The sequence below is a fragment of the Psittacula echo genome (genome assembly GCF_963264785.1).
Source record: "Psittacula echo genome assembly, chromosome: 23".
Taxonomy (NCBI): Eukaryota; Metazoa; Chordata; class Aves; order Psittaciformes; family Psittacidae; genus Psittacula; species Psittacula echo.
Genome location: NC_137748.1, coordinates 3,843,695 through 3,868,625, shown reverse-complemented (window position 1 = coordinate 3,868,625; position 24,931 = coordinate 3,843,695). Strand labels below are relative to the sequence as shown.

Sequence of the window (24,931 nt, the reverse complement as noted above, 5' to 3'; positions counted from 1 at the left end):
CAGCTTTACTTGGCAAACCCACCATATTCGATTAAAAACCCCAAAACACTTGTGAACCTGGATCTCAGTACATCCAAAAGATCATAGTCCCTTCTTTCTCTCCTTGTTTCTCTCTTTCTTATTAACTCCCAGCACAGCTAAGAATATACAAGAGTCCACAGCCAAGAATATACAAGAGTCCATAGCTTTGAATCCCATGGATTGGGAACTGGCAAGTTTTATAAACAATTCAGACTTCTAATGGTATCTGAAAGGAAAAGGGGAGGGGAAGGACTTGGCCCAAAGAGAAGTAGCAACGTCAGGAATTTGATAGAGGAAATGATGCTGAGGTGGGTATTCTGAGCAAATCCTCTTCCTTCCTAGACAGAAGTCCCACGAGAAAGCAGGATCTGGGAGCCTGTGACCCACAAACCCCATATGGCTGCACGTTGGTATTAATGTGCAAAACACGTGCAGGTGCTCTGCTAAATGCCAACTAAAGAAAAGAGGGAAACAAGGAAACCAATCAGGTCCAGATCTGATGTTAGGAGCAAATAGAAAACAAAGGCTCCTTAACCAGTGCAGCAAAGGAATATATTGAAACCAGAGCCCAGGGTGAGCTTTCTCTCGCCTGGATTTTGCCATTCCCAGTGGCCATCGGCAACCTCATGCTCTGTTTGACAAAGCAAATGTCAGAAGCTCTATGCAAGAAACGCTGCACGGGACTGCGCTCCAGTGAGGTCTATCTGGTACGCACAGCAGAAATCAGAGGCAGGTGACATAGCCCACTAGCCTGGGCACACAGTGTGTTAGTGACTACAAGGTGTTGGAGGATTTAGGATCACAATAACTCCAGTTTCCTTGATTCAATTCCTAGCCCTCTACCTCCACACACTCCGCAGGATGGAGACAATTCCTACCTCATCCGCCGCAACACCACTAGAGTGAAAGCAGCAACGTTCGGCACACACAGCGTTGGCTCCTACATGGTCATAGCCAAAAAGAACCCCTCCCATTCAGAATAAGGTTAAGATGTAGAAAACCAGCCACCAAAGAACAAAAAGACAACCAAAAGGATGGCAAAATCACACAGGGCTTTCATGGCATGAGTGATAGCTGGGGAATGAAGGAAACACCAGAGAATGAACTCCAGAAGCTGAACAGAGAGGCAGGACTCCAGGTGTTCCTCTAAATTCTGCTGTTAAAATCTCTTTCATCTTAAGCAACTTCTTTTCCCCTCTGTTTCTCTTTTAATAAACCAGAGGCAGATATACTACGCTTCTGCCCAGGAGAAACAGTATAAAGTGATCTGATACTCGTCAGAAGAGCTTCACGTAAGATCCTGCCCATTCCCAGCAGCTCCAATCCTCGCTAAGAACACATTTCAGACATGGATCCAGCTGAGATGAAAGCAGAAAAGGCTTTTCTTGGTATGAAGTATCTACAAAGGATGTTTTTGCAACACGCAGTCCCGGCACTTTACAATCCACATCCCAGTCTGCTTTACAACAGCTTCCTGGCATGGTTATGCCTTATTATGACATTTCAGTGCATTAAAAATGCATTGGGCAAAGCAAATAACTTTAAAAAACAAATTTTAGCAATGTGGAGCTATAACATTAATTGCTGGGATGGTTTCTCTGCTTTCCTCTCAGCTATTGCAGCTCCAGCCATAAAGGTAGAGGACAAAACAAACATCCTGGGGTTCTGGCTTCCTCCTGGTGACAAGCTCATGCAGCTGAGAGCATCATTTGCACGGAAAATGATGCTATTGGTTTTCTTGCATCCCACTTCTCTTACAGACACTTTGGAGTCCTTCAAATTAAAAATCTAAAGGATTTAGATCTAATTTAAACCAAAAGATGGAGATGAGCTCTTAGGCAGAAGCTCTTCCCTGTGAGGGTGCTGAGGCGCTGGCCCAGGGTGCCCAGAGAAGCTGTGGCTGCCCCATCCCTGGCAGTGTTCAAGGCCAGGTTGGACACAGGGGCTTGGAGCAAGCTGCTCCAGTGGAAGGGGTCCCTGCCCATGGCAGGGGTTGGAACTGGATGAGCTTTAAGGTCTGGGATTCTATTAAATACAAACATCCCAGGCCTTACTGAGCATATTTGCGCTTTCCTGCATGCCAATGGGAAAGACTTTGTTTCTAACCTACATAAGAGGGCAGAATGCGGCCGAGCTGTTGGCATTTTCAGCTCAATTTATCCAAAGTCTCCTATCTATTGGAGTTCTGCAGAGCCACAAACACTGACTCTCCCTGCCCCATGGGGCACAGACATCAGCAAAGGACCCACGGCCCCTCACTGTGCTCCCCGCATCGAAAAGGTCTCATTGGCACAGATTGCAGCTGATTTGCACAAGTTGTTCTACAGGATGGCTACAGCCCTGTGTCTATTAACCGATAATAATAGGGTTATAACAACAATTTTTAAAACTAAGACAATGAAGCCATACTGATAAAATAGCCCATAAAGAGGGATCTATAGCCTGCTTATTGCTCTGTAATGATGAAATACGACTGACTCGCAGTTAGCTGGAAGAAGGAATTTCTTTTTCTTTAATACCACATCTATTAAGTAAATTCGGACAGAGTTCTGCTGTCTGGAAGCCACCCCACACCACTGGGACCTCACAACATGACCCAAGTGGGGAAGAGAAGGGAATAAAGCCCTGCACTTTCCACCCAAGGTTCCCAGGGTATTTTAGGCACTTTAAAACTTCATGGCCCTGTGTGCACAGATGAACAAATGTGATGGAGAGGGAAGGTGCAAGGAGGTTCTCCTCCAGGTCAAGCACAATAAAGGGTAATTATAAGCACTCTACCCCTTAATTCCTGGTTTGGTACCTCCAGAACATCTCAGTCCCATTTCCTCCACCCAAGGCACATGCAGAGACCAACACCCTGGAATCTCCTTGGGATTGCAGCAGGGTAGGGGACCAGTCCATGCCTTCAAAGGCATCACCGCAACCACAAAATCACAGCTCTCCTGAGCCCACTTCTCCCGAGGCAAATGTGCCGCTGGGATGAGGACCAGCGGTTTACCCCCAAGGCCTTTGGCTGGGGAGATAACACCAGGAGGGTTTGTATCCGCATTGTTCTGGGCAAGTGAGTATTTTCACAGCTGCTCCCAGGTCTTTGGAAGCTGCACTCAGGCCTTTCAAACACCTCAACTCAGGAAAGCAATTAAGCACATGCTGACGTGTGGTACTGATGACAAATCCTGCTCTGTTCTGGAGCTTAGAGAGGGAAAGGCAGCTGAATCCTTCACAAAGGACCCTCCCCAGCAACCGCTGGCATTTCCCAAGTTCAACAGAGCTGGATCAAGACCTCTCCTAGGACACACAGAGGCTTGGGGGTCACCAGGAAGGCAAAAGGAAACACTTGAGCATGGACAGATTCTCCTTCCACTTCATGCCCGTTTTGCCAGCAACACAACCCCAGTGACATTCCTTGGGTTTTCATACCAAAAGCAGTTCCAGCTCCAGCTGAGACAGCGATGGAGCAGGAATGACAGAAAGCCTGACTCCAGTGAACTGACCTTCCCAAACCACCCCTACCTGCACAAGACCTCTTTACAGCTTGAAGACTTAGTGATGGTATTGAGGCAGATCCTCTTCACCCACATTTGGCCCCATAGTGCTGGGCCTCACTTAGCAGCGATGATCATTCATATGCCCCAAAAGAGAATCACTATGAGACTCATGGAGAAACTGAGGCACGACGGAGCAGGGGGAACAGTCAGCGTCAAAGGGACCCATCCTGCATCCCAGCCCCTTTCTGGAGTCCCTTGCACAAGCCCCTGACGCCACAAAGCTTTGTGGGGCTGAGAGGATGGGGAACCTCCCAGCTTCTCCCATCTGTGTGAAGGTGCCCAAGAACCACCCGAAACACAACCCATTGGTGGGCAGCTTTGCAGGGCTGGGGGCAGGGGAGGATGGAGGAGGCCTGGCCTATCTTTGGGGGTTGCCATGGCTGCAAGGTCATCCTTGCAGACTTGGCTCTACCAGCAGAGTTCAGACGGGTCAGCGTGTGACCGGCTCAAACCCCGAGGTGAAAAGTTCAGGCAGGGAAGGCAAAACCAATACGTCCACCGCAGAGCCCGCTCTCCGATTTATTTCAATTTGCATCAAGCCATGCATATAAAATCCAGATAAATCCCATTCAGCTCCCATGTTGCCTGACGCACAATGTATGCAAACAGATGTCTTCGGGGCTTTCACTCAGCTTTGGGGAGGAGACAAGGTGCTAAGTTAATATATATTAATACTATATATAAATGGGGGGGGGGGGGGGTGTGTCTATTCCTGTTTTCCAGGAAAGCAGGACAGAGATTTTAGGTTTAAAACCACTGCGTTCCCTTCGCCCAGTTTTAATTTCCCCCCCTTCTTTGTAATTTCCCCAGCTCTCCCAATCCACACGGTGTCATATTAGGAAAGATAATGAGTATTTACAACTGCAGCCCTGCTTGTCACTGCAGTTATAGCCTCTATTTATATCCTGTGCCACTTTCTCCAGATTCCCCGTGACTGATGGCTTTGATTTATAGTTGAACGTGGTTTTCCCCCCCTCTTCTCGCCTCTCCTTGAGGTCCCACCTTCGGAGCCAAGCAGGGCGCCTGCCGCTCAGCACCGTGGCCACGAGATGGCTCCTGGACCCCTTCTCCGGCCACCACCATGGTTTGCACAAGGTCCAGAAATGCATCAGGACCCCCCAAGGGAGCAACGCTGTGAGGGGCCGTGGTACAGCACCGGATGGGGAGAACACCCCCCCCTTCATCCAAGCACTAGCGCTACCTGAATCGCCACACAAAACTGCCCCAGAACTGCTTCTTGCTGCTTTTAAGAAATGATAGGAGAGAAGGAAAGAAGGAAATAGATGGGATATTGTTTAATAGTTTTAAAAGGGCAAAAAGTGCCAGAACTAAAAGGTTTCAATGGCTGCACAGCAGGCAAAAAGTCAAACAATTTGGTTTTCCCTAATATTAGCTTATCTGAGGGGGAAAAAGAAGACAGATGGAGGGGGGGGGACCACAGAAAGAACCAGAGGACAGTGGTGGGTGCCTCTTTTCCCTGGTGGAGGGCTGGATTAGACCCATCGGATGGGTAGATCTAAACAGCTGGTGCCTGCCCCAGCCCCTGCGGTGCTGGACCCCATTGAGGTGCAGGAGCATCGCCTGAGCTAGGACCAGCAGGATGAGGCTGAAATAATCAAGAGTGTGTTATGGAAACACACTGCAGCCTTTGAGGGAAAATTAGCCAGATTGTTTCTATAACTCGTTTAATGGGAAACAGTCACACTTTAAGGGGTGCTCGAGCCGGCGACAGTAATGAGAAGCTGCTGCACATGGGCCGAGCGCTGCATAAAGGCTGTGATAAGCACATTTGCTTGCTTGCATCCAGCAGCAGCTTCCGGCTTTCCCAACATTTTACCTTTAATAAAATAGCCTGACTTATCAAAAGCTCCTTCAGCTTTGGCACACGAGCAGCAAGCGGTGAGCTTGGTTAGAAAGCAACTTGCTTGAAATCAAGTTGGGTTCTTCCCTTTGCTTTTAAGCGGTTTCCAGCAGTAAAAATCCTGCTTTCAGGTGCCCAATAATTTCCTAATAATCCCCTTTAGCTTTTAATCCTCCAGGAAATAACGACAAAAAAACCTCATTTACAAAGTCTTTACTTAGCTCCATAAATTGAGACAAACCCACAGCCAGGTTTCACTTGAACTCAGATGACCAGAATTCCATACATCAGAATATAAATCCAACTCTCTTTTACCTGCCAGGAGTTCCTCAGAGAGCAATTCCAAGGTCATAAAGAACGGGCCCCATCCTGAAGCCTTTATGCAGTTTTATTTAGTAAGTATTGTGACTTTGCTGAGTTTTGCCCGTGACCCACAGTCCATGCAATGCCTAAGTAATGGTTTAATAAAGACTTTGACGTCTTAAGGTAAGAATATTGGGTCAAATGGCAATCGTCCGTACGAGAGCACGAGGGGATGTTTGTGTTACAAATGCATGGATGAAACCTTCCACGTGTTGGAAGCAGTTCCTTATTCCAGGACAGGAAATTAATGAGGTACCCACTTTTCAATGACTAAAAACGAGGGAATAAAACCATTTCAGAAGGCCTCCATTTCTCGATACGGACAAAGTGCCTTATTTTCATCATCCCTGTCAGTTATGACAAGGGCTGACTGGACAAATACCAGCTCCAGTTCTGGCCATTCATTTCTATTCATGATGATTTGAGCAGAGGCTCAAGTGCCTAAAAATACAGACGAGATCCGGTTTGGGTTGTGGGGGTTTTTTAGCACAGAAAGAACAATAAACCATAAAAACAAGACAGGAAGGTTTCAAGATGCTTTGCAGTGGTTCCAGTTCCTGCATTTCCCGGCTCTGAAAACGGGCATTTCCACCATTAAAACAATAAGAGAAAATAAAAGGCATTTGCCCTCTCAGCCCCCCTTCTCTCCTAAGATGTGCTGGAAGCCAAGTTGTAAGAAATAAGATTTACTGCACCGAGGAGCTTTTACTCTATTTGTAGGGAGTGTTTCTTTCCCTATCAGTTCCAGACTCCAGCTCACAGCATCCCTTGAAGAACAGATGTCCTGGGGCCGTGGAACCATTCATCCTACCCACAGTTTGGGGGGTCAGTCCTGCAGGAGCCGCCAGCCAAGAGGGGCTCTACAACTGGCATGAGAAATCTCCTTTTCTGATGAGCCAGAGGATAATCTAAAAGCGGAGCATTGCTGTGAGCAAAAGACGCTAATTTGCTACACTACTGGATGGGGCTGGGGAGAGGCGGCAGGGGGGGAAAGAGGGAGGTGAAAAGGGGGGGGGGGAAAGAAGGGATGGAGGAATAGAATTCCACCCAGTTACAGAATCAGTGCTCGAACCCGCGCCCGGTTCTTCATCAGCGTGAAAAATGACAACTGTGCGGAGATTTTTCTCTGTCAGCAGCGTAAATGTGCGATTACAGCTGTTCATATTTTCACTCTAATGAAGGGTTGCACATTTAAATGGTGAGATTTATTAGAGAGCACAGACCGCCTCCGTACATGCAAAAGTGTTCAGCGACGCCTAAACCGCTGCTTGTTTATCCTGGCATCAATTATCGTTTCTCTCCATTTTTAAATAATAATAATAATGAAAGAAAAGCCCGGGTTTGGCCCCTTCTCGCAAAGGAACAGACAAAACACAACAAAATGCAAAGCGGGGGGAGAAGGAAATAGACAAAACCTCAAACTCCAAAGCAGGAAGGAAAGATGAGGAGTGGGGGGTGAACTAAAATGAGAAAGAACCCCCCCGAGAGCGCGGGACCCCCCCTTTATCCCGGCAGGAACAAGTTGCCGATAGCCTTCAGCGGCTGGGTGTTTTGTGCTGAGAACGCGGTCCGAGGTTGGGTTCATAAACAGGTGAAATGATGGAGTTTATTGCAACCAACATCCCCACTGAAACCAAATAACTGTGTTGCCATCTCGGTCCCGCTGGAAGACGGATGGTAAACTTGACCTGCCGCTGGTACTATCCGAGTGCCATTTTTTATCGCCCTTGGCCACCCCCCCGGCTGAGCGCGCTGGGTAAATGCCTGTGCGTGGTCAGGTCAGGCGCGGGCGCGGGTGAAACTCCGTTCACATTTGCATACAGGCGGGTTTTCACAATGAAGACCCATCTGTTCCCGTCAGCGAGTACAAATCGAGTGTCACCCAACTCGCTGCAAACGACAGCCGCGCGGCCATTAGCTGCAGGAACACTTAGCTCAGGTTACGGATATGGAACTGCTGATTTGGGTTTAAATACCTGATAACTGAAGACTTTTTATTACACGCGAACAAAGAGTGAACCTTGAACTGATCACAAGAGCACCCCGCTCCCCCACGGACCCGACACCCACCCTTCACCCTCTATTATCCGCACAAAACCACTGTATATTTGAGGAGGGGATGCTCAACCAGATTGAAATGTCACCAAACAGATCTTAACAGCAACCGGTGACATCAAATTTATACAGGAGATGGGACGCATGCAATAGGGAAAGGGAGAAAAGGATGGGTGGTGGAAACAGAAGGCGAACTCTGAACTCTCCATGCCCTTTGAGGTCATTAATATTGGTGCAACGTTGGTCCTTGAACTTCTGCATTATGCCAGGGTGGAAATATCTGCAGCCCAGGTTCAGCAGAGGTGAGGCTCTGTCCCACCCCTCATCCCAATGCCCGCTCTGGCCACCTGCCCCTCGGTGCAGGACCCACGTCACCTGTGTCACCCTGGCCCCAAAGCCTGCTCTGCGCTCACGTGTGGTCAGCACTGGGTGAGCACCAAGGCCAGCAAGATCATGGACCAAGTTCACAGCGAGATGTTTGGGGGCTGCCCCTCATCTCTGTGCCATTTAGAGGTTTCCTGGGGAGCTGCTTTGCTACTTTTCCCTTTTCAAGTGTGGGAAGCGCTAAACTTCCGAGCTTTACTTCCACAATGAGGTTAAAAGCCATTATTTTGCACTCAGAACGAGCCTCCTGTCCCACAGTTCAGGCATTGGGAAGAAGAGCAGCAAAGCTCAACACCCATGCAGGAAAAGCAGTGTGATAACCACCATGAACCCCTCCTTGTTCCCACAAAGGGGGACAACGAGCACAGCCGAATCCTGCAGAGCCCCCTCCGAGCATCCGCTGCCAACTCCTCACCCCCAAACATCAGCACTGCACATTCACAGCCCAGCTCTGCACCAGGGACATGGGAACCAGCCCCCCAGAACTGATGCACTGAGCATCAGGTGCCATGGCCGAAACTGTTCCTAGGACCACCAGAACACCCCCTGGCATGGACAGAAGCCGCATCTTTACCGGGAGGAAGACACCATTTCAGAAGCATGAATAGGAACACAGTTTTTTTCCACCAAAACCATCTCTGGGATGGTGAATTCCTATTAAACCCCCTAAAATGGGCAGTTTTCCCCTTCCTTGGAAAGCTCCCCTTAACAAAGTGGGTATTTGCACATCACAGGCAAGGCCCTTCTTGGGATGTCACCCATTTGCATGCAAGGTGGCTGCATGCGGCAGTGCTCCGAAGGGAAGAATAAACCAACTCTGGTTAAAAAAGACCCCATTACACAAGGTTTACCCTTCTGTTGGCTCCTGAAGAAAGAAAGCCCCATTAAAGTGCTGTCAGTGTTTTAATTCCCGTTTTCCTACAGCGATACGGTCCCATTCCCTTTCCCAACAGATAAAGCAACTCGCCTGATAGAAATATTGGCTGCTGGGTGTGTGTGGGTTGTTGTGGGCTGGTTTTTTGTGTGAGGAGTGAACAGGAACTGAACCTTGAACTTCATTTCCCCTTTGAACTCGTTACCTTTAAACAAAATTCCCCATGCTTTCCCTCTTCAAACAAATTTCATCACAATTACAGTCCCTTCCACTTCGCTTAAAGATATATAATCATTGACTTGACCTAATTACCTGGCGCAGGCCTTTCTCTACAAGGTGAAAGCCATATTGGTGTGAACAGAAGCTGACCCCTGTATTCTTGATACCCCAATTTTATTCTAATTATTGTATAGGAGGTTTTCCATCTTCCTCTCTCCTCTTATTCCCTCCCTCCCCCCAGTTGCTATTTGGTTGCCGACGCGTCCGGTGATGCCCTTTGGATTGGGAGCTGCCTGGAGACAGGCTGCAAAATACATCTTATGTTGAAAAGAGCATATTCTTCTTTCCCCAACCTCATTCAATAGGGAACGGGGAGATTCAGCTCTGCAAAAGGCTGCCAAGAACAACCCCCCATGGAAGCACATGCAGCATCACGAGCATGTGGGTTTGGGGACCCCCGCACGGTGACACCCCACACTAGAGTCCCCCTCCAGGGAGGCCTGGGCTGCTTGCATACATGGATTAAATGCTTTATGCTAGCAGGGAACGGGAATTCTGACGTGGAGGTTGAAGGCAATGTTTCCTGTAACTCCAGAGCAAGGGGATTGCACTGAGAATATAAGTGCAAAGAACTGGGGTCCGGCTGGTCCCACAGTCCCCTCTTCCTCCAAATCCACGTGAGCCAAGGTCCCTCAAGTGCCAAGAATCACCTTTTTTAGCTGTACGATCCTGTCAGCCTGGCAAGCCCAGGACTCCCATGCACATCACACTCCTGGTTTTGTCATCCCCTCATTCACCCTCCCAGAACACAATGGAAAGTTCAAGGGCGCTGGGTTGATCCTGGTCCAACATCACCTCGAACAGCTGGTGCATTGGAGGCAAATCACTTCACACTCCTCTAACATCACCCTCCCGTCACCCTTTACCTTGTCTGTTTGCCTGTTCAAACTGCAAGCTCTTCAGAGCTGCAACTCGGTGCAAAACAGCTTTAGTGCTGTGCTGGTACCACAAGATATCACTGCAATGAGAATTAAACCATCTTCCAGCAGACTAGGACATGACTCTGGTACCTTCTTGCATCAGGTTGAAGGTTACTGCAGATCCCCACCTTCTCTAAGGACAAATGAAGTTGCAATGAAAGGATGGAACTTCCCACCAGTGTCTTTAGCCTGTTAGTTTCTGATGGCATTCAGAGCCGGCGAAAGGCTTCAATTACCTCTGCAATGCAAGATATTTCCCCTCTTATTCTTTAAAACCAACAAGAAGAATCTCACAGAACCAGCTCCACCATTAATAAAGGGTGCCAGGAATTGACAGGCAGGGTCAGAGAGAAACCGCCCCTCCTCAACCTGCTCATTTGTCTTGGGCAATTGAAAACTAATTAGCAATTGCAAAAGGGTTCAATACCGAAGAGTAAACAAAGGGAAAAAGGTTCCTCCAAGTCATGGGCCCATGGCCTGGGGCAGAGCATTTGCGCATCCCCAAAGGTGAGCATCTCCCCCCATGAGAAATTAGCCAAGGACGGGGCAGGAAGCGAAGGGGAGGGCAGGTGTGGACAGTCAAAGAGCTGCTCTTTGCATTCTAACCCCTTCCTGCTTGTCTCCTTGGTTTATAAGCCCTACAACAAAAGAAGAAGCAGAGGCAGAAAGAGCCAGCACCGAAGTGTGCAGATAGGTGGTGCGCAAAGCTCGGCTCTGTGACACCGAGGTAGTGCATCCATTTGTTATGGTCTCTTGGCGAGAAAGGCCATGCTCAGATGCCCTGGAGCTCCACTGTAATAAATAGACACTGAAGATTAAAGGAGCAAATCCTACCACCTGCCCCAAGTCTGAACCCACAGATTTAGCATACTGGGGTACCCAAGAGGGATGGAGGCTTTGTAGACAGCAGAGCTATAGCCATTTTATGGCAGTTTCTGCAACCTCAGGGCTTGTGCCTGTGCCCCTGGCTCAGAGAGCTCAGCTCCCCCGCTGAGCCGTGAATTCAGGGCTTGAACGGGAAGACCAAGGGGGAGGGGAGGAAATCAGTGCTTGTCCCAGTCCCCAGGCCTACCCCAGCCATCCTGGGATTGAACTGAGAAACCAATCCCCAAAGTCACGGTGATCCGCACTATTGTCCTCCTCCTCCCAGAGTTCTTTGATCAGCAGCAAGTTTGCATATCAAAGAACAGGAGGAAAAGAATATTCAAATCCTGATATTGTCTGGCCTTGCTTTCCCTTGGTGGGCTGGGGAGTGAGTTTCCCATTGTAAAAGTTGGTGCTTTCAACCTTCTTGCTTTGCTTTTCCATTGGTTGAGGGGTTTTTTCCTGAACAAATTCAGAGTGCGTTGCAAGACCTTAAATAAGGTCCAACACACCAAATAATAGAATTGAAGTATTTCTGACCCCCTTATTCCAATGGCATTGGAAAATAAAAGCTTATGTTTGGGGGTATTTTCGGTTTTTCCCAACTAGATTTCCCCTTCACTGGGATGGGAGGAGGGATACAGGAGTGTCACCATCCTGATGTCCACTAGATGACAAACACAGCCCACAATTGGCAGCAAAGATGTCACACCTACTTGGGAGATGCCATTACAACTCAAGGGGTCTGAAGTTGTGTTCTGCTTCTTGGTGGCTATAGAGACTGCTCAGGTAGCTTTGGGCTTCCTAGAGTTGGATGAGGAGGTCAGTGTGGTACCCATCTATTGTTTTGTACTTCTATGGTTGTGTTTTCCTTCCCACCAATCCCCATTTGTATGAAGTCTTACAGGAATCATGATGAAGTTCCCAAGCTTCCCAACCCACCGGCCTTTCCTTCTAATCACAGCAGAGAACTAAGAAATACAGAAGGCAATGACCACTTAAAAGCACAATACCAAGGTGGAGCTGAAAAACGCTGGGGCAAATCCAATGTCACCCTCATAAAATAACGGAACAGATGAGAAGAAAGACTCAAAAAGGGACTAAATTACTTGAGGAGCAGCCAGGCAATAATTGCCTTCACAGCAACCCGCAACCTTTGGGTTTGTGAAGAGAGAATGACCTTAGGCACAGGTCAGCCTTTCTGATCAAGCTCAGAATGAGCAGATGAAGGCTAATGTGGAAGATGCAATATATCTGGAGACTTTCCTGGGCGTCTGATGTGGTGCCACAGCAAATCTCACTGAAAACCATTAATTTACCTCAGCTTGGATAGAAGCAATCGTCAGGCTGAGAACTGGCCCAAGGGCCACAGGCAAAAGCTGGTGATAAATGGTCTTGTGTCACGTGAGGGGGAAGTGGCTGTGTTGGGGTACTGCAGGGGATGAGTCCCCGTTTTATCTAAGGCAAGTAAACAGTCCATTAATTCAATGAGCAGGAAGATAGTAAATTAGGTGGCAATGCAAATATCAAGTGAAAGCAGGGGAAATAATAGTAGGGGACATGGCGAGGTTAGGAATAGGGACAGAAGAATAAAATGAGATTCATCCTATTGAGGAATAAACCAGGGTAATACAAAAAAAAAAGTCATCTGGAGCACATCCAGCCCCAGGGAATGTTATGGAGCAAAAGGAGAAATGTGATGGAGAAAATAAGAATTTCAAATGTAACTGAGGATCTCAAAAGCGAATTGGTTGCATGGAGCACAGGGAGCTCTGCACTGAGAGGAGGGAAGCCAGAGTAACGCAAAGCTTCCTCCAGCAATGATGCTACATCTACACAGGCTAAACCCCAACACTGGATCTAGCCTGAAATCTCAGCAAGTCAACCTAACACACTGGGCACAGGAAGGCTGTGCACAGGAATAGGATGGAAACCAGCTTCCTTCAAGTCAGAGGCAGGGGATTGACGAACTCATCCTGCAGTCCCCAGCCCCTGGAATAACCGGGTTTGCTTCAAAAGCATAAGGATATGAATGAAGTTTAAGGAAGCAGAAATCAGGATAGACTTGAAAGCCCCACTGAGCCAAAGACCTCTCCTGCAGATGCCCATGGCCTTTGGGGGACAGCAGAGTTCTGTCTTTTTAGGGAACTAGAAGCGGGTAAAGCAGAGACAAGCTACAGGGGGTGGGAAGCACCACCCTATAGAGAGTTTCAACGACTGATCCCAACTGCATCCCTGCTCCAAATCCCCAAGGAAAGTTCATCCCCATCACGCACGTCCTCTCCACACACCTCATGCATCAGGTATTTATCGGGAAAGGCAGAGTGCTTCCAGGATTTGGAAGGAGTTCAGAGAGGACAGGGAGCTTCACCCCACTAAATTCTGTCCTCCCTTGGGTTTTGTGACTTCTTCACCCACTGCTAGAACAGCCCCTGCCAGGCACCTCTCTTGGCAGGCTCCCATTGCCCACAGCGTAAGCCTGTCTCAGCACTAAGTGCCTTTGCCCCAGATACCATCAGTTTCAAGCTAAAATAAACTTCCCCAAATTCCATCCTGTTTGTTAACGCTTTGATCCTCTGCAGAGCAATGCCAGACCGTTTTCATCTGCAGCAGATGGCCAACTCGCATTACTAAATGCAAAATAGGTCTTTGGCCAGAGAATCTGAGCAAGGTTGCTGGGGCTCCAAGGCTTTCAAGATGCGATTGCCTACACTATTGGACCTGGGTCAAGCCACTTGCACTCTGCATCAGCCCCAGCTCTATTATCCCCTCCATTCCAGTGGATGAATCTGACTGTAAAACCAGGCTAATGCTCTCCAACTGCTACTCTCTGATTTGCCCCCTAAGCTCTTTGGGATTGTCCAGGCAAGGCACTCAAGGCTTCTTTCTCCAAAGGCTACCCAAGTGCCAGGAGCATCCCTGCACTGCTGAGAAGGTGCCACAGCGAGGGCAACTTGGTTAAACACTGCAGCTGCAGAGACACAGCCCTGGGTGATGGGATGCTTCAAGGAACCCATCTATCTGCCAGAGTGTTTGTTCAAGCACAGGGTGAGGGTGGATGGAGAAACAGCAGCAATTCACCAATCTCAAACGGCAGCTCCCACTTTAACCTATGAGTGCAGGAAAAAGAATAGGGGTGAAGCTTTGTAACCAAATAAAGAGAGCTGTGAGCTCAATAACAGGCATTATCCTATGGCAAAGATTTTGTTATTGTTGAGTACTGATTCCTTTATCTCTCGGAGACAATCAACCTTCAGCCAGAGGAGTCTAACCTTAAAACCCCATAACTCAATTTTACATAGTGTTAAAGTTTGGGGGGATATTTGTCAGTGCTGGAGCTGATACAATCAGTCTGGAGGACCCTAGAACAAAGAGCAGTGGGTGAAGAGCATGTCACCTCCACACACATTCGTTTCCTTGATGAACAAGGAGCTATTAGCTGGCGAGAAAGCATTATCAGGGTGAAGGATGATGCCGATTGTTTCGGCTGCTCTTTCCCGTGACACTGGATTAGAAGAAGAAGTCCCAGTGTTTGCTCAATGCCCAACTGGCTCTGTCCCCACCACACACAGGTACGCGGCCGCACGCTCCCAGCCACCCTTCACCACGGAGCACAAAGAGATCAATCTGGACACCCAATCTCTTCCAACTGCCGCATCTATCCGAGGGTTAAACAATAAGAGTTTACCTTGCTTTAAGAAGTAGTTCATCACCGTGAGCCTTAAACAAAGCTACTCCTAAAACCCACGTGTGCAGACACACACACAGAATGTGACAGTGATGGAACGGCCAGCGCAGCCTCTCTGCTTGAGTAAACCCACCGGCAGGTACACCAGCCCCAGAGAGAAGCTTGCTGAATAAAGTTACCCTTGACTCCTTCTATTTAAAGTGGAATTGAAAGAAGTTCAAAGAAAAATTGAAGGAAAGAGGCTTTTCCTTCCCTCCAGTTGTTCTTGAACGCGTTTCGCTTTACAATTTATTATAAGCAGTCTTTAAATTAAATTCTTCAGGACAGTGGCTTTATTTTTGCACGAAGTGATTTTCAGCAATGCATAACCTGAGTAATAATTTAACGTATTCCCTGTGGCTCACACTGAACCACACACTGAAGCACACGCTGAAGTCGGAATGAAGTCAGTAGTAGTTTAGCGGGTGTTAATGTATATATAGCAAAGGCTTTTATTGCTGTCCAGACCATTTCTCTCAGCTGGGAATTTGGTCTTTCAGGACTTGTTAGTGTTTTGAGATTGATCCTGCAAGATACAGGTACAATTATTACTATTCCCATGAACAGCTCCAGCCAGACAACACCCGGAACGTGTTTGGGGGTGAGGCTGTCTTTATTCGGATAAGGGAGAAGGGCCCCAAGGCTCCTGAGTACCAGGAGCATGGGGGAAGCATGCGGCTTGGTTGCCTTTCTGTCCCACGGAGGAATGAATAGAAGCTTACCCTGCTTTCAAACAAGTCTTCTTGCCACTCACTCAGAGGAAGAGCCTCCTTCACCTCCTCTGCTGGCCTCAGTACACTCAAAATCCCATCACCAAGAAAACAACCCCCAAATCTTTGCTCTAACCCCAACATATTTCAAGGGCACAATCTAGAGCATCTCTTCCCTGTGTTCCTGCTGAGGTACACACACAGAACCCACCAAATATTCTATCTTATTCTTATCTATGTATTCGGACAAAATGTCAGCCCTAGATTTACTGCACCCCATCACTACCAACGCCAACCACACTCAGCCCCCAGCCTTCTGCAAAGGCAAAACCCCATTTGCCAAGTCTAGACAAGGTCCTGGGTGTCAGCTGGGGGGGTCTGGGCATCCTGAGGGTGCTTCTACACAGCCACAGGGCACCAAAGCTGGCACCTCTGCTGCCATGCTGCCCGATCGCTGTGCCACAGCACCCTGCCCTCCAAGCATCCCTGCTACAGAGGAGACCCCAGGCATGTCAGTCATGACAGATGCTGGTGCCTGTGAGTTTGGGGCACTAGAATCACTTGCTTCTGACAAAGGGCACAAGAAAAGCTGCCATGAAGTTCTACCCCTCAACACTTTGTTCACTTCCATTTCCTGCATATTGATCCCTCTGCTGGGGAGAATATGGAGACACAAAGCGTTTATGCCTTGGATTTACATACTCATGAATAAAAAGGCCTTTAGGAGGCAGGTGCCTGAGTTATCCCAGTCCCCCCTCCACAACCGTAACTTGGCACATTGATAATTCAGGGGTGTTGGACATGGGGAACACGCAATGCACCACAAGAGGAAGCTCCATCCCTTTGACATCCCTCCTGGGAGCCACCACCACCATCCCGGTCCACGCACCCGACAGCATCAGCTCAAAGGCGTCAGTGCTGCCGCTGAACTAATGGCCGTGCCAAGGGCATCCCTCTGCTGCAATTCATTTGAAGCTGGGATCATAAGGCAACATTCCCTGTTTCCATGCAAAGTTGCTATTAAGCTGCTTACTCGAATAAAACCCAAATAACACCTTGTCGTTAAAGACTGTCCTCTAGGTAGGGAAAATAAATCTCTTCATCTGATCCTGCACTTCCAAGGCAACACAAAGAAACTTTAATTATGCTTTTTCCCTGTCGGCAAGCAGCGGAGGTGGCAGGTTTGTGCTTTAGAAGAGCTGCATTAATAAGTTATCGGCATTTCAGTGACTTGGAAGTGATTTCAATTATAAATCCTGTGTGGGGCCCCCGCGAGCTGCTGAGGTTTTACACCACACGGCTCACAACATCGCTGCTTTGCCTTAAGAGCTCTTGTGAGCAGGGAACGACTCGAGCAGCTTCAAACCCTAAAGAAACAGCCCCATGGTTGGGCAGGAACCCTTTCCCAAACCACAAACCCAGGTATGTGACACCCAAAACCCCGCGCACAAACACGTCATTTAGTGTAAAAGCAGCACAGGCTTTCAAAGGCAGCGCCTGAAGCCTGAGGCTGAGGGTCCCCAGCTGCAAATAACCAGCATGAAGTGATCAGAGCATCACAGAATCGTTTGGGTTGGACCTTCAAAGCTCATTCCCTCTGCAATGAGCAGGGACATCTTCGACTCCATCATGTTGCTCAGAACCACATCCAGCCTGGCCTGCAATAGCTCCAGGGATGGGACATCCACCACCTCTCTGGGCAATCTGTGCCAGTGTTTTACCCCTCTTTTAGTTTAAAACCATCACTGCCTGTCCTATCACAACCAGCCCTGCTCAAAGTCTCTCCCCATCTTTCTTATTGGCCCTTTTAAGAACTGAAAGGCCACAATAAGGTCTCCTTGGAGTCTTCTCCAGCTGAACAACCTCAGCTCTCTCAGCCTTTCCTCACCGGTGCAGTGCTCCATCCCTCTGATCACTCCTGTGGTCCTCCCCTGGACCCTTTCCAACAGGTCCGTGTCTTTCCTGTACTGAGGAAGTACTCCATCATCCAATTTAGATGCAGGAGCTTCAGACATAGGCTGGACCAAACCATTTTGGGGCCCAGTCTGGTCTATGTCAGGATTACATCCCAAAAAGAGCACTAAGGAGTGCCCTGCCTGATGATTCCGAAGGGAACCTCTGGTCCTCTCCTCCACCAGTGCTGATGTGTTGTTTCAACACCTTTATGGGGTGCAGGGGCAGATAAGGGAGGGAGATGAGACAAGGTGAAGGTATTCTTCCACAAGCACCCTTAGCACAAGAACAAGCCGCTTTGGGTTGGGGTTTCTGTTGCTCTGTTTGTTCCCAATGCAAGCTGAAGGTCTCTCTCACCACTGCCTGTTCCCTACACAGGTCTGAGCTCTCCAGTATAATTTATACATCTCCTTCTGGCGGCCTGCAACCAACCCACCCTCCTCTTCTCCCCCCCTAACAAATAACCCTTACTACCGAGCTCAACTGACTTGCTCTGTATAAAATAGAGCCAAACCTTTGGACCAGCCAGAGATCCGCTCCAGGAGCTTATCTGCATAACGCCAGGGCCATTATCACACCAGGTTTGAAAGCACTGATGTTATGGTGCGCTTCCATTCACAAAATGCTAAAGGAAAGAACAGGAGCCCTGGAGCTTGGAGGGAGGCTGATTTCTGTACAGAATGTCACCATCAACAGGTATTTCTTGGAAAACATATTTTCCTATCCATGGATTCGGGCCTGTTCTCCTCCCCTCGGCAAAGCTCACATGGAACGGGTGAAAACTGCTCAAAGCCATGGTAAGGAATAAGGAGAAATAAGTGACCTGTGGTTGAACATCTCTCATTTAGGTGATGCCTGAGATCAGAAAGGAAATGAGCCAGGAGAAACCTTCAATGGCATCACCCTTGTCACAAACCCGGTCCTTAAATGTCTCCTCTCCTGTTTCATAGAGTTTTAAAGTACCTCAACAGCACGTTTATAATAACCCAGTCAAAAGCAACAAAAGACATTTCTGGACATCAGGAAGGCAGAATAATTGCTTCTAATGGTATCTGAAAGGAAAAACGTAAAACTTTCAATGCCAGTGTAAGAGGCATTTCCCCTCATCCGCAGGCATTCAGGGCCCGATCCATACACATCAGAGAACTTGGAGCTACTCAGCATTTCGGAAACAGGTTCTTGCTTCTTTTCACTTCATACGATTTGTTCTCACTCCTGAAACTCAGCTGCATTTGGGCAAGTGGCTCTTTCACCCCTCCCGGCCACACTTCCCTCCCCTGCATCCATCACCCAGCGCCTCCCTGGTTATCCTGGGGCAGCGGCCATCACCCTGTCCTTGGGCAAGGAGACCACGGTTCCCACGCTTGGTGGGGGAAAGCAGAGATCTGTTCCTGCACCAGCACGAGGGCTTCCCCCGCGTTCCCGAGGCTCCCCCAGCGGGAAGAAGGGATTCGGAGGAACACCCAGGCTGGAGGTTGGGTGGGGTTTGGGGGTCGGTTTTAGGGGGGTCTTTTGGTTGTTGGTTCAGGGGAAGCGGGAGGAGCCCACGCGGGTCCGCGGCCGCGCACGGTGCAGAACCGCTGTGCGCCACACGAGGGCGCTGCAGAACTCCGCTGCCGCCGCCGCGCCCTGGTTGCGGAGCCCCCCGCCCCCTCCCCGGCGGTGAGACACCCCCCCCTACATCCCTCAGCATCACTCCAGCGGTGTGACCCCCCCCGCACCCTTTAGCATCCTTTACCATCACTCCAGCGCTGTGACCCCCCCTGCATCCTTTACCATCACTCCAGCGCTGTGACCCCCCCTGCATCCTTTAGCATCACTCCAGTGGTGTGACCCTCCCCTACATCCCTCAGCATCACTCCAGCGCTGTGACCCCCCCTGCATCCTTTACCATCACTCCAGCGCTGTGACCCCCCTGCATCCTTTACCATCACTCCAGCGGTGTGACCCCCCCTGCATCCTTTAGCATCACTCCAGCGCTGTGACACCCCCTGCATCCTTTAGCATCACTCCAGTGGTGTGACTCCCTCCAGCACCCTGAGCGCTCACCCGCACAGCACAGCACGCACCCTGCCCAAACAATTCGTGCCCACCTGCACCACACGTTCTGCAGGACCACTCACTGCCCCAGTGAGCCTGCATACCCACCTTGCGCAATGGACCCTGCACAATGGACCCTGCTTACTGAAAGCATTCCTGCGTTTTTAAATCCTGCACTTTTAAAGCAATTCATTCACATTTTGGAAGTGATTCCTTAGAGGCTGGAAGTGTGTAGGAAGTACAGTGGAAAATACAAGCAGAGTACTTAAAGCAGAGAAGAACGTGTCCTTCAGAACACTACACAGTTCAGGGAGAAAGGGTATGGTTCTCCAGAACTCCAAGAGAGAACACAGCGCACCTTGGAAGAGAAGAGCACATCCATCCCATACTGGGCATAGGGTGGCTGGAGCCCATGGACCAGACAAGAAACTTCCAGAAGTTCTCCCCTGGCTTCTCCCCTAGAGCCAGTATCTTGCTTCTGCAGAGCTATGGACAAAGCTCACGTTGGTGCTTTATTATTTCCCTACTCATTTCTATGTATTAGAAGGCCAAACATGAGCAAAAGGGGCCTTCTCCAGAGCACATTCCTGTCACTGGGAATTACGCTCCCTTCCATATGCTAACCTCTGCAATAGAAAACAATATATTGTTGCTGAAGCTGTTGGGACACAGCAGCGCAGCCAAGAGCCAGGCACAGGGCAGAAGCCACAGTGGTCCTCACCCCCTTCATCTCCACACGGATCCAGGCTCAACATCCCTCCAGCAAGGGGTAAGATGCTCTGCAATGATCAGAGAAGCCCCACTTCAAGCAATATTTAGCAGTGCTAAATACTAAGAGGTGCAACTCCCACCCCTCAGGATGTTTTGGGATCCATCTTCAGTAAAACTAAATGAACAAACACCGGCAAACCCAGTGATTCACCGGTTTAAAAGACAAAGGCTTCAAGCTGCCTGAGTACATTACATGGGAAGGGTCTCCTAAGAAATACTTATCATTCTAACAGTACTTAGTGGTTCCACAGTGCCTCCCAGCACTGTACAAACATTAGCTTCTTAATCACTCATTAGGGACGATCCTATAGAGCTGGGCCATGCCTCATTGAGTAAAGTCATCCCCAACCCGCTCAGTTCCTCTTGCTTCCTCCAGAGACAACCCTGAAGGTTCTCTGATTCCTATGAGAAGCTCAGAGCCTGTTCCAAATGAACAGTGGTGGCGTTCCCTGCCTCCAAACCCTCCTATTTTGCAGAGCAAGGAGAGGCAGAAGTGAGCATCACCCCCGTCAGAGACCTTCCTCCTTTAAAACCTTGCATTAAGGAAGCTGGGAATTCAGAGAGTTCAGGGAGGGAGGAGATAGGAGCCTTTAACAGTGTCATGGGCTTGCACCTAAGGACATAACCTCTTGCTGTTGCAAACCAGGGCTGTAAAGGGATGGGAAGAAGCCACAGGAATGATAAGTATGCTCCCACAATCAGCCAAGTTCTTCTCCTGGCCTCAGCTACATGGATTCCCCCAAGCATCAGGCACCCGTGCTGCATGAGCGGAGCAGCTCTCCATCACCTACCCACACAACAGCATGGCCTGGGCTCCGTGTTGCCACACCAGAGCAGGTCTCTGCACTGGGGACCTTGCTGGCTCAATGGGGAAGCGAATCATAGAACTATAGGGCTGGTTTGAGTCGGAAAGGACCTGAAAGCTCATTCAGTTCCAATCCCCTGCCATGAGCAGGGACCCCTTCCACTGGAGCAGCTTGCTCCAAGCCCCTGTGTCTGACCTGGCCTTGAACACTGCCAGGGATGGGGCAGCCACAGTGCCCCCACAAAGGGGCCCAGTAAAAGCAGAGATTTGCCCAGCTCAGAGAAGGCAAACTTGGACCATGATATCTTAGAACTTTCTGCTTTTCCCACAAGGAATCAAGCCTGACACAGCCCTTAGCTTCCCCCACTTGTCCAAAGTACTGATTTCGGCTCTCAAGTGACTGATTTCATACTTGTTAAAAGAAATCATTGTACTTTCTATAGTCAAAGAAGCAAGCAAAGAAAACAAGCCAAAAAACCAGAGTAAATCATCACAGACATTCAAAATCCCAAAGGAAACCCCAACCCTGATCCATCTCCATCCAACCGGCAGACATCAAGAAAACCCCATTGTGGTGATGCCCCAACAAGACCATGGCAGGGCAAAGAAAAGGTTCCAAACCCTGTGTTCAGCCTTTTTGCCCTTTACTCTGACTGCTTCAGACTACCCACAGCCTCATCCAAACAGCCAGAACTGCTCAACTTGCATCCAGACCCAACCCACGGAGTTGCTGTTACTCAGGGCTCTCCCCCGTTTCCAAGAACTAACACCTCATTTTAATGCAGCTGCCCCCAATGCCAGCTTTTTCCCCTCTTTTTTGTGGTATGGCATTTTTCCTGTGTTAGCCATCTCCTCCTATTCACCCCTTTGGGCACCCTTCCATGGAGCTCAAGCCTGTAAAGTACCAGTGGTGCCAAGTGTTTGCATACCTTGCAAGTGTTATGTCAAACTCTGCCCCTTGGAGCTGCCAAAAAACACCGCTCTGAGTTAGCAAAGCAAATACCTCCTTAGACAAGCTTCATAAACACACCAAGAGAAACCCTAGACCATAAAGACATTGCTCACCCATGGAGGCCAAGCTTGAGGTCCTCCGCACCCTTTCATGTCCCATCTATTCTCCTTGTCACACGTTCCCCGTCTGCACTCCGAGTACCCAGATTATTTAATGCAACCGATCCCAAACTCCACACCCCTTTTCATGCTGCAACTGCCATCAGACCAACCCGCTCTCTAATCAGCCAAAATGAAGACATTTATGGCATAAAGCAACACGTGCAGCAGGTAGGCCTCGTGTTCTGCATTGCACAAAGGAGCTGGCTTTGGTGCCCATCAGCTCTTACAGCCTTGTCCCAAATAAATCCTCATTTCTTTGCATTCTTGACTGGTGATTACAGATTCCTAACAGGAAGAAATATGCCAAAAGTTGCACATTCCTTTGGGAAACACAGCCACCAGGTCAAACTCTGCTCTTTGCCATCACTGTTGTCAATCCAAAACAGAACAAGCAACTCCAGTTTAAAGCAAGATGTTCAATAACCACATTCAACTTCAGCAATCCTAAATTAACCTCAGGATCACCAGAACATTTTGTGGTCCTTGACAAAGCAGGTACCAGCCAACAATAAAACCCCAAACTCACAAAACCCAGCTCCTGCAGGATGACAAGGAAATGAGACCAGATGACACTTCTTATTACCTCTTCACTCAAGGACTTCAAAAAGCACCGGGGACTTACCATCATCCTGGAAGTCCGATGGAAGTGAAGTGTCAGACGTCATGGATGGGGCAAAACTCCAGCTCTGAGGTTCATCAGAACTGTCCTGTCCAAAGCCAGCATCACGCTGATCCTCTCCTAGAAAGAGAAGGAGAGCCTGAGTTCAGTGAAGAGGACACATTCCTCACCCCAGATCTTACTGCCCACCCTGTGACACAGGTTTCCACCTGGTTCCCACCTTCCACTGAAGCTCTGTACAAAACCCAAACCCACGTTTATGGGTTTAAGGCCAGATTCATCATTTAGGGTCATGGTGGGGTATTTCTGATGCAAGAAGACTCATGCTGGATGTGTGCAGACTTCCCACGTGGAGGGCATACAAGAAGGAGGCTGGAAACACCAGCCTTGAGGCCAAACTACCAGAGCTAGGTCCAGTTCTGTTCTTGCCCTCAGTACATGAGCTCTGCATAACTAAATCATCCATCAGTAAAATGAAGGACTATGCTACCTGCTTCACTAGAATGAAGACTCGTCCTACGTTGTAGGAAGGAGCTTTGAGATCCTTCCTTGAGGAACAGTAGGGAAAGAAAGATTAACTCCCATGACAAGCAGTCACATATGCCTGAGTGTGGAGGCAGGAGCTATTACCTCCCCATCCTTGATGTTACATTGAATTTTTGCTAGGGAATTTGCTCCTGATATTGGATTTTATGCAGAAGGCACTCAGAGACTACAGTGACAGATGTTAATAGCAAGGTTTAATATGAATGGAGTGCAGCTAGCCTACCTGTAGAAGAAACTACTCCTCACCCTAAACAAAAGTGGTCTTTCAAGCCTTTGCCTTCCATTTCCTGAATACACACAGCCCAGGCTGCTGATAACAGAGGTGAAGACAGCTGCTTACTCATTCAACACACACCAAACAGCAAGAAAGGCGGGTTTTCAGCTGATGTTCATTGTGCTCAAGCACTAAAGCCAAGTTTTATCTCAGCAAACAGAGGAGCTGTGCCCCACAGTTTCAATCAAGCACTGATGAAAGGGTATCAAGGCCTGGAACAGAGGTTTACAACGCTCTTCCTCCCACCTGGAAACACAGTGGAGACGCCGTTAAGTCTCCAGCTGCACAAAGACGCGACACAATATTTGGGATGTGGTTTATTTCCAGCAATCCCAGTTGCAGCCTTCCCTCGCTTGCTCTTGAGTGGGAAGCTCTCGGAGACCCCCAGGCTCCTGCATTCAAGGGCACGGTTTCAGTTCTCAATTCTTCCCCAAAAGGCGCGATGTGGCTGTGAAGAACATCACAGCCCCAAGCTCAGCTCCATAAGACACCAATCACAGCGGGTGCCACACACCGCGTCTTGCTGATGTTCTAAGCTCAAAGCTCTGACAATTTGACTTTGAGCTTAACCGAAGGCCTATGGGGGGCAATGACAGAACAGAGGGGTCTCTGGCAGTCCATCCTTTAAGCCATTACAACTTTCCTTAGAGAGGAAAAGCCCGGAAGTAATCCAATGTTTTCCCAGCTCTGCTTGCTTCCAGCAGCCATCCCAGCACCCAGTGCAGAACATCAGATTATGGGAAAATAGGGAATTCAGAAAAGACCTTTTGGGAAGGTGCATCACTCAGCATTGCTAACCTCATGCTAAGAAGAGAGCTGCTGGTCCCTGACCCAAAAAGGCAGCCTGTGATCCCTTCTGCAGGCTCAGACCTCAGCAGACGGGGTACCGCAGACGATGGAAGGCGAAGAGGCTTCCATCCATGACAGCACGTTCCTCTGCTCCAGCAAAGTGGGATTCATGCATGTGCCTCCACAAGGAAAACAACAATTAGGGGTTAAAAAGCAGAGACTGAAATCCCTGCTCCAGTGGCTGTGGGAAGCAGAGCGCATCGCTGACCGCCTGACCTTGGAGCAGCCATTGCAGTGCTTCGCTCGGTTGCGTGTGACAAGGAGATGCTTCTTCCCTGCTTTACTGTTGTGCCTTTTTGCTCCTCAAATCAAAAGGCTCTAAAAAGCCTCTCTAAAAACCTGCTCCCCAACAGCA

At 49.0% G+C, this 24,931-nt stretch overlaps 1 protein-coding gene across 1 annotated transcript in view; it reads right to left on the bottom strand.

Annotated features, from left to right (window-relative positions):
* Positions 1-24,931, bottom strand: part of SKAP1 (src kinase associated phosphoprotein 1) — a 138,161-nt gene that overhangs the window by 85,835 nt on the left and 27,395 nt on the right. Inside the window, exon 4 of the mRNA XM_080633345.1 lies at positions 22,911-23,027. Coding sequence (XP_080489471.1) covers positions 22,911-23,027 — 117 coding nt within the window. The remainder of the gene's footprint in view (positions 1-22,910; positions 23,028-24,931) is intronic.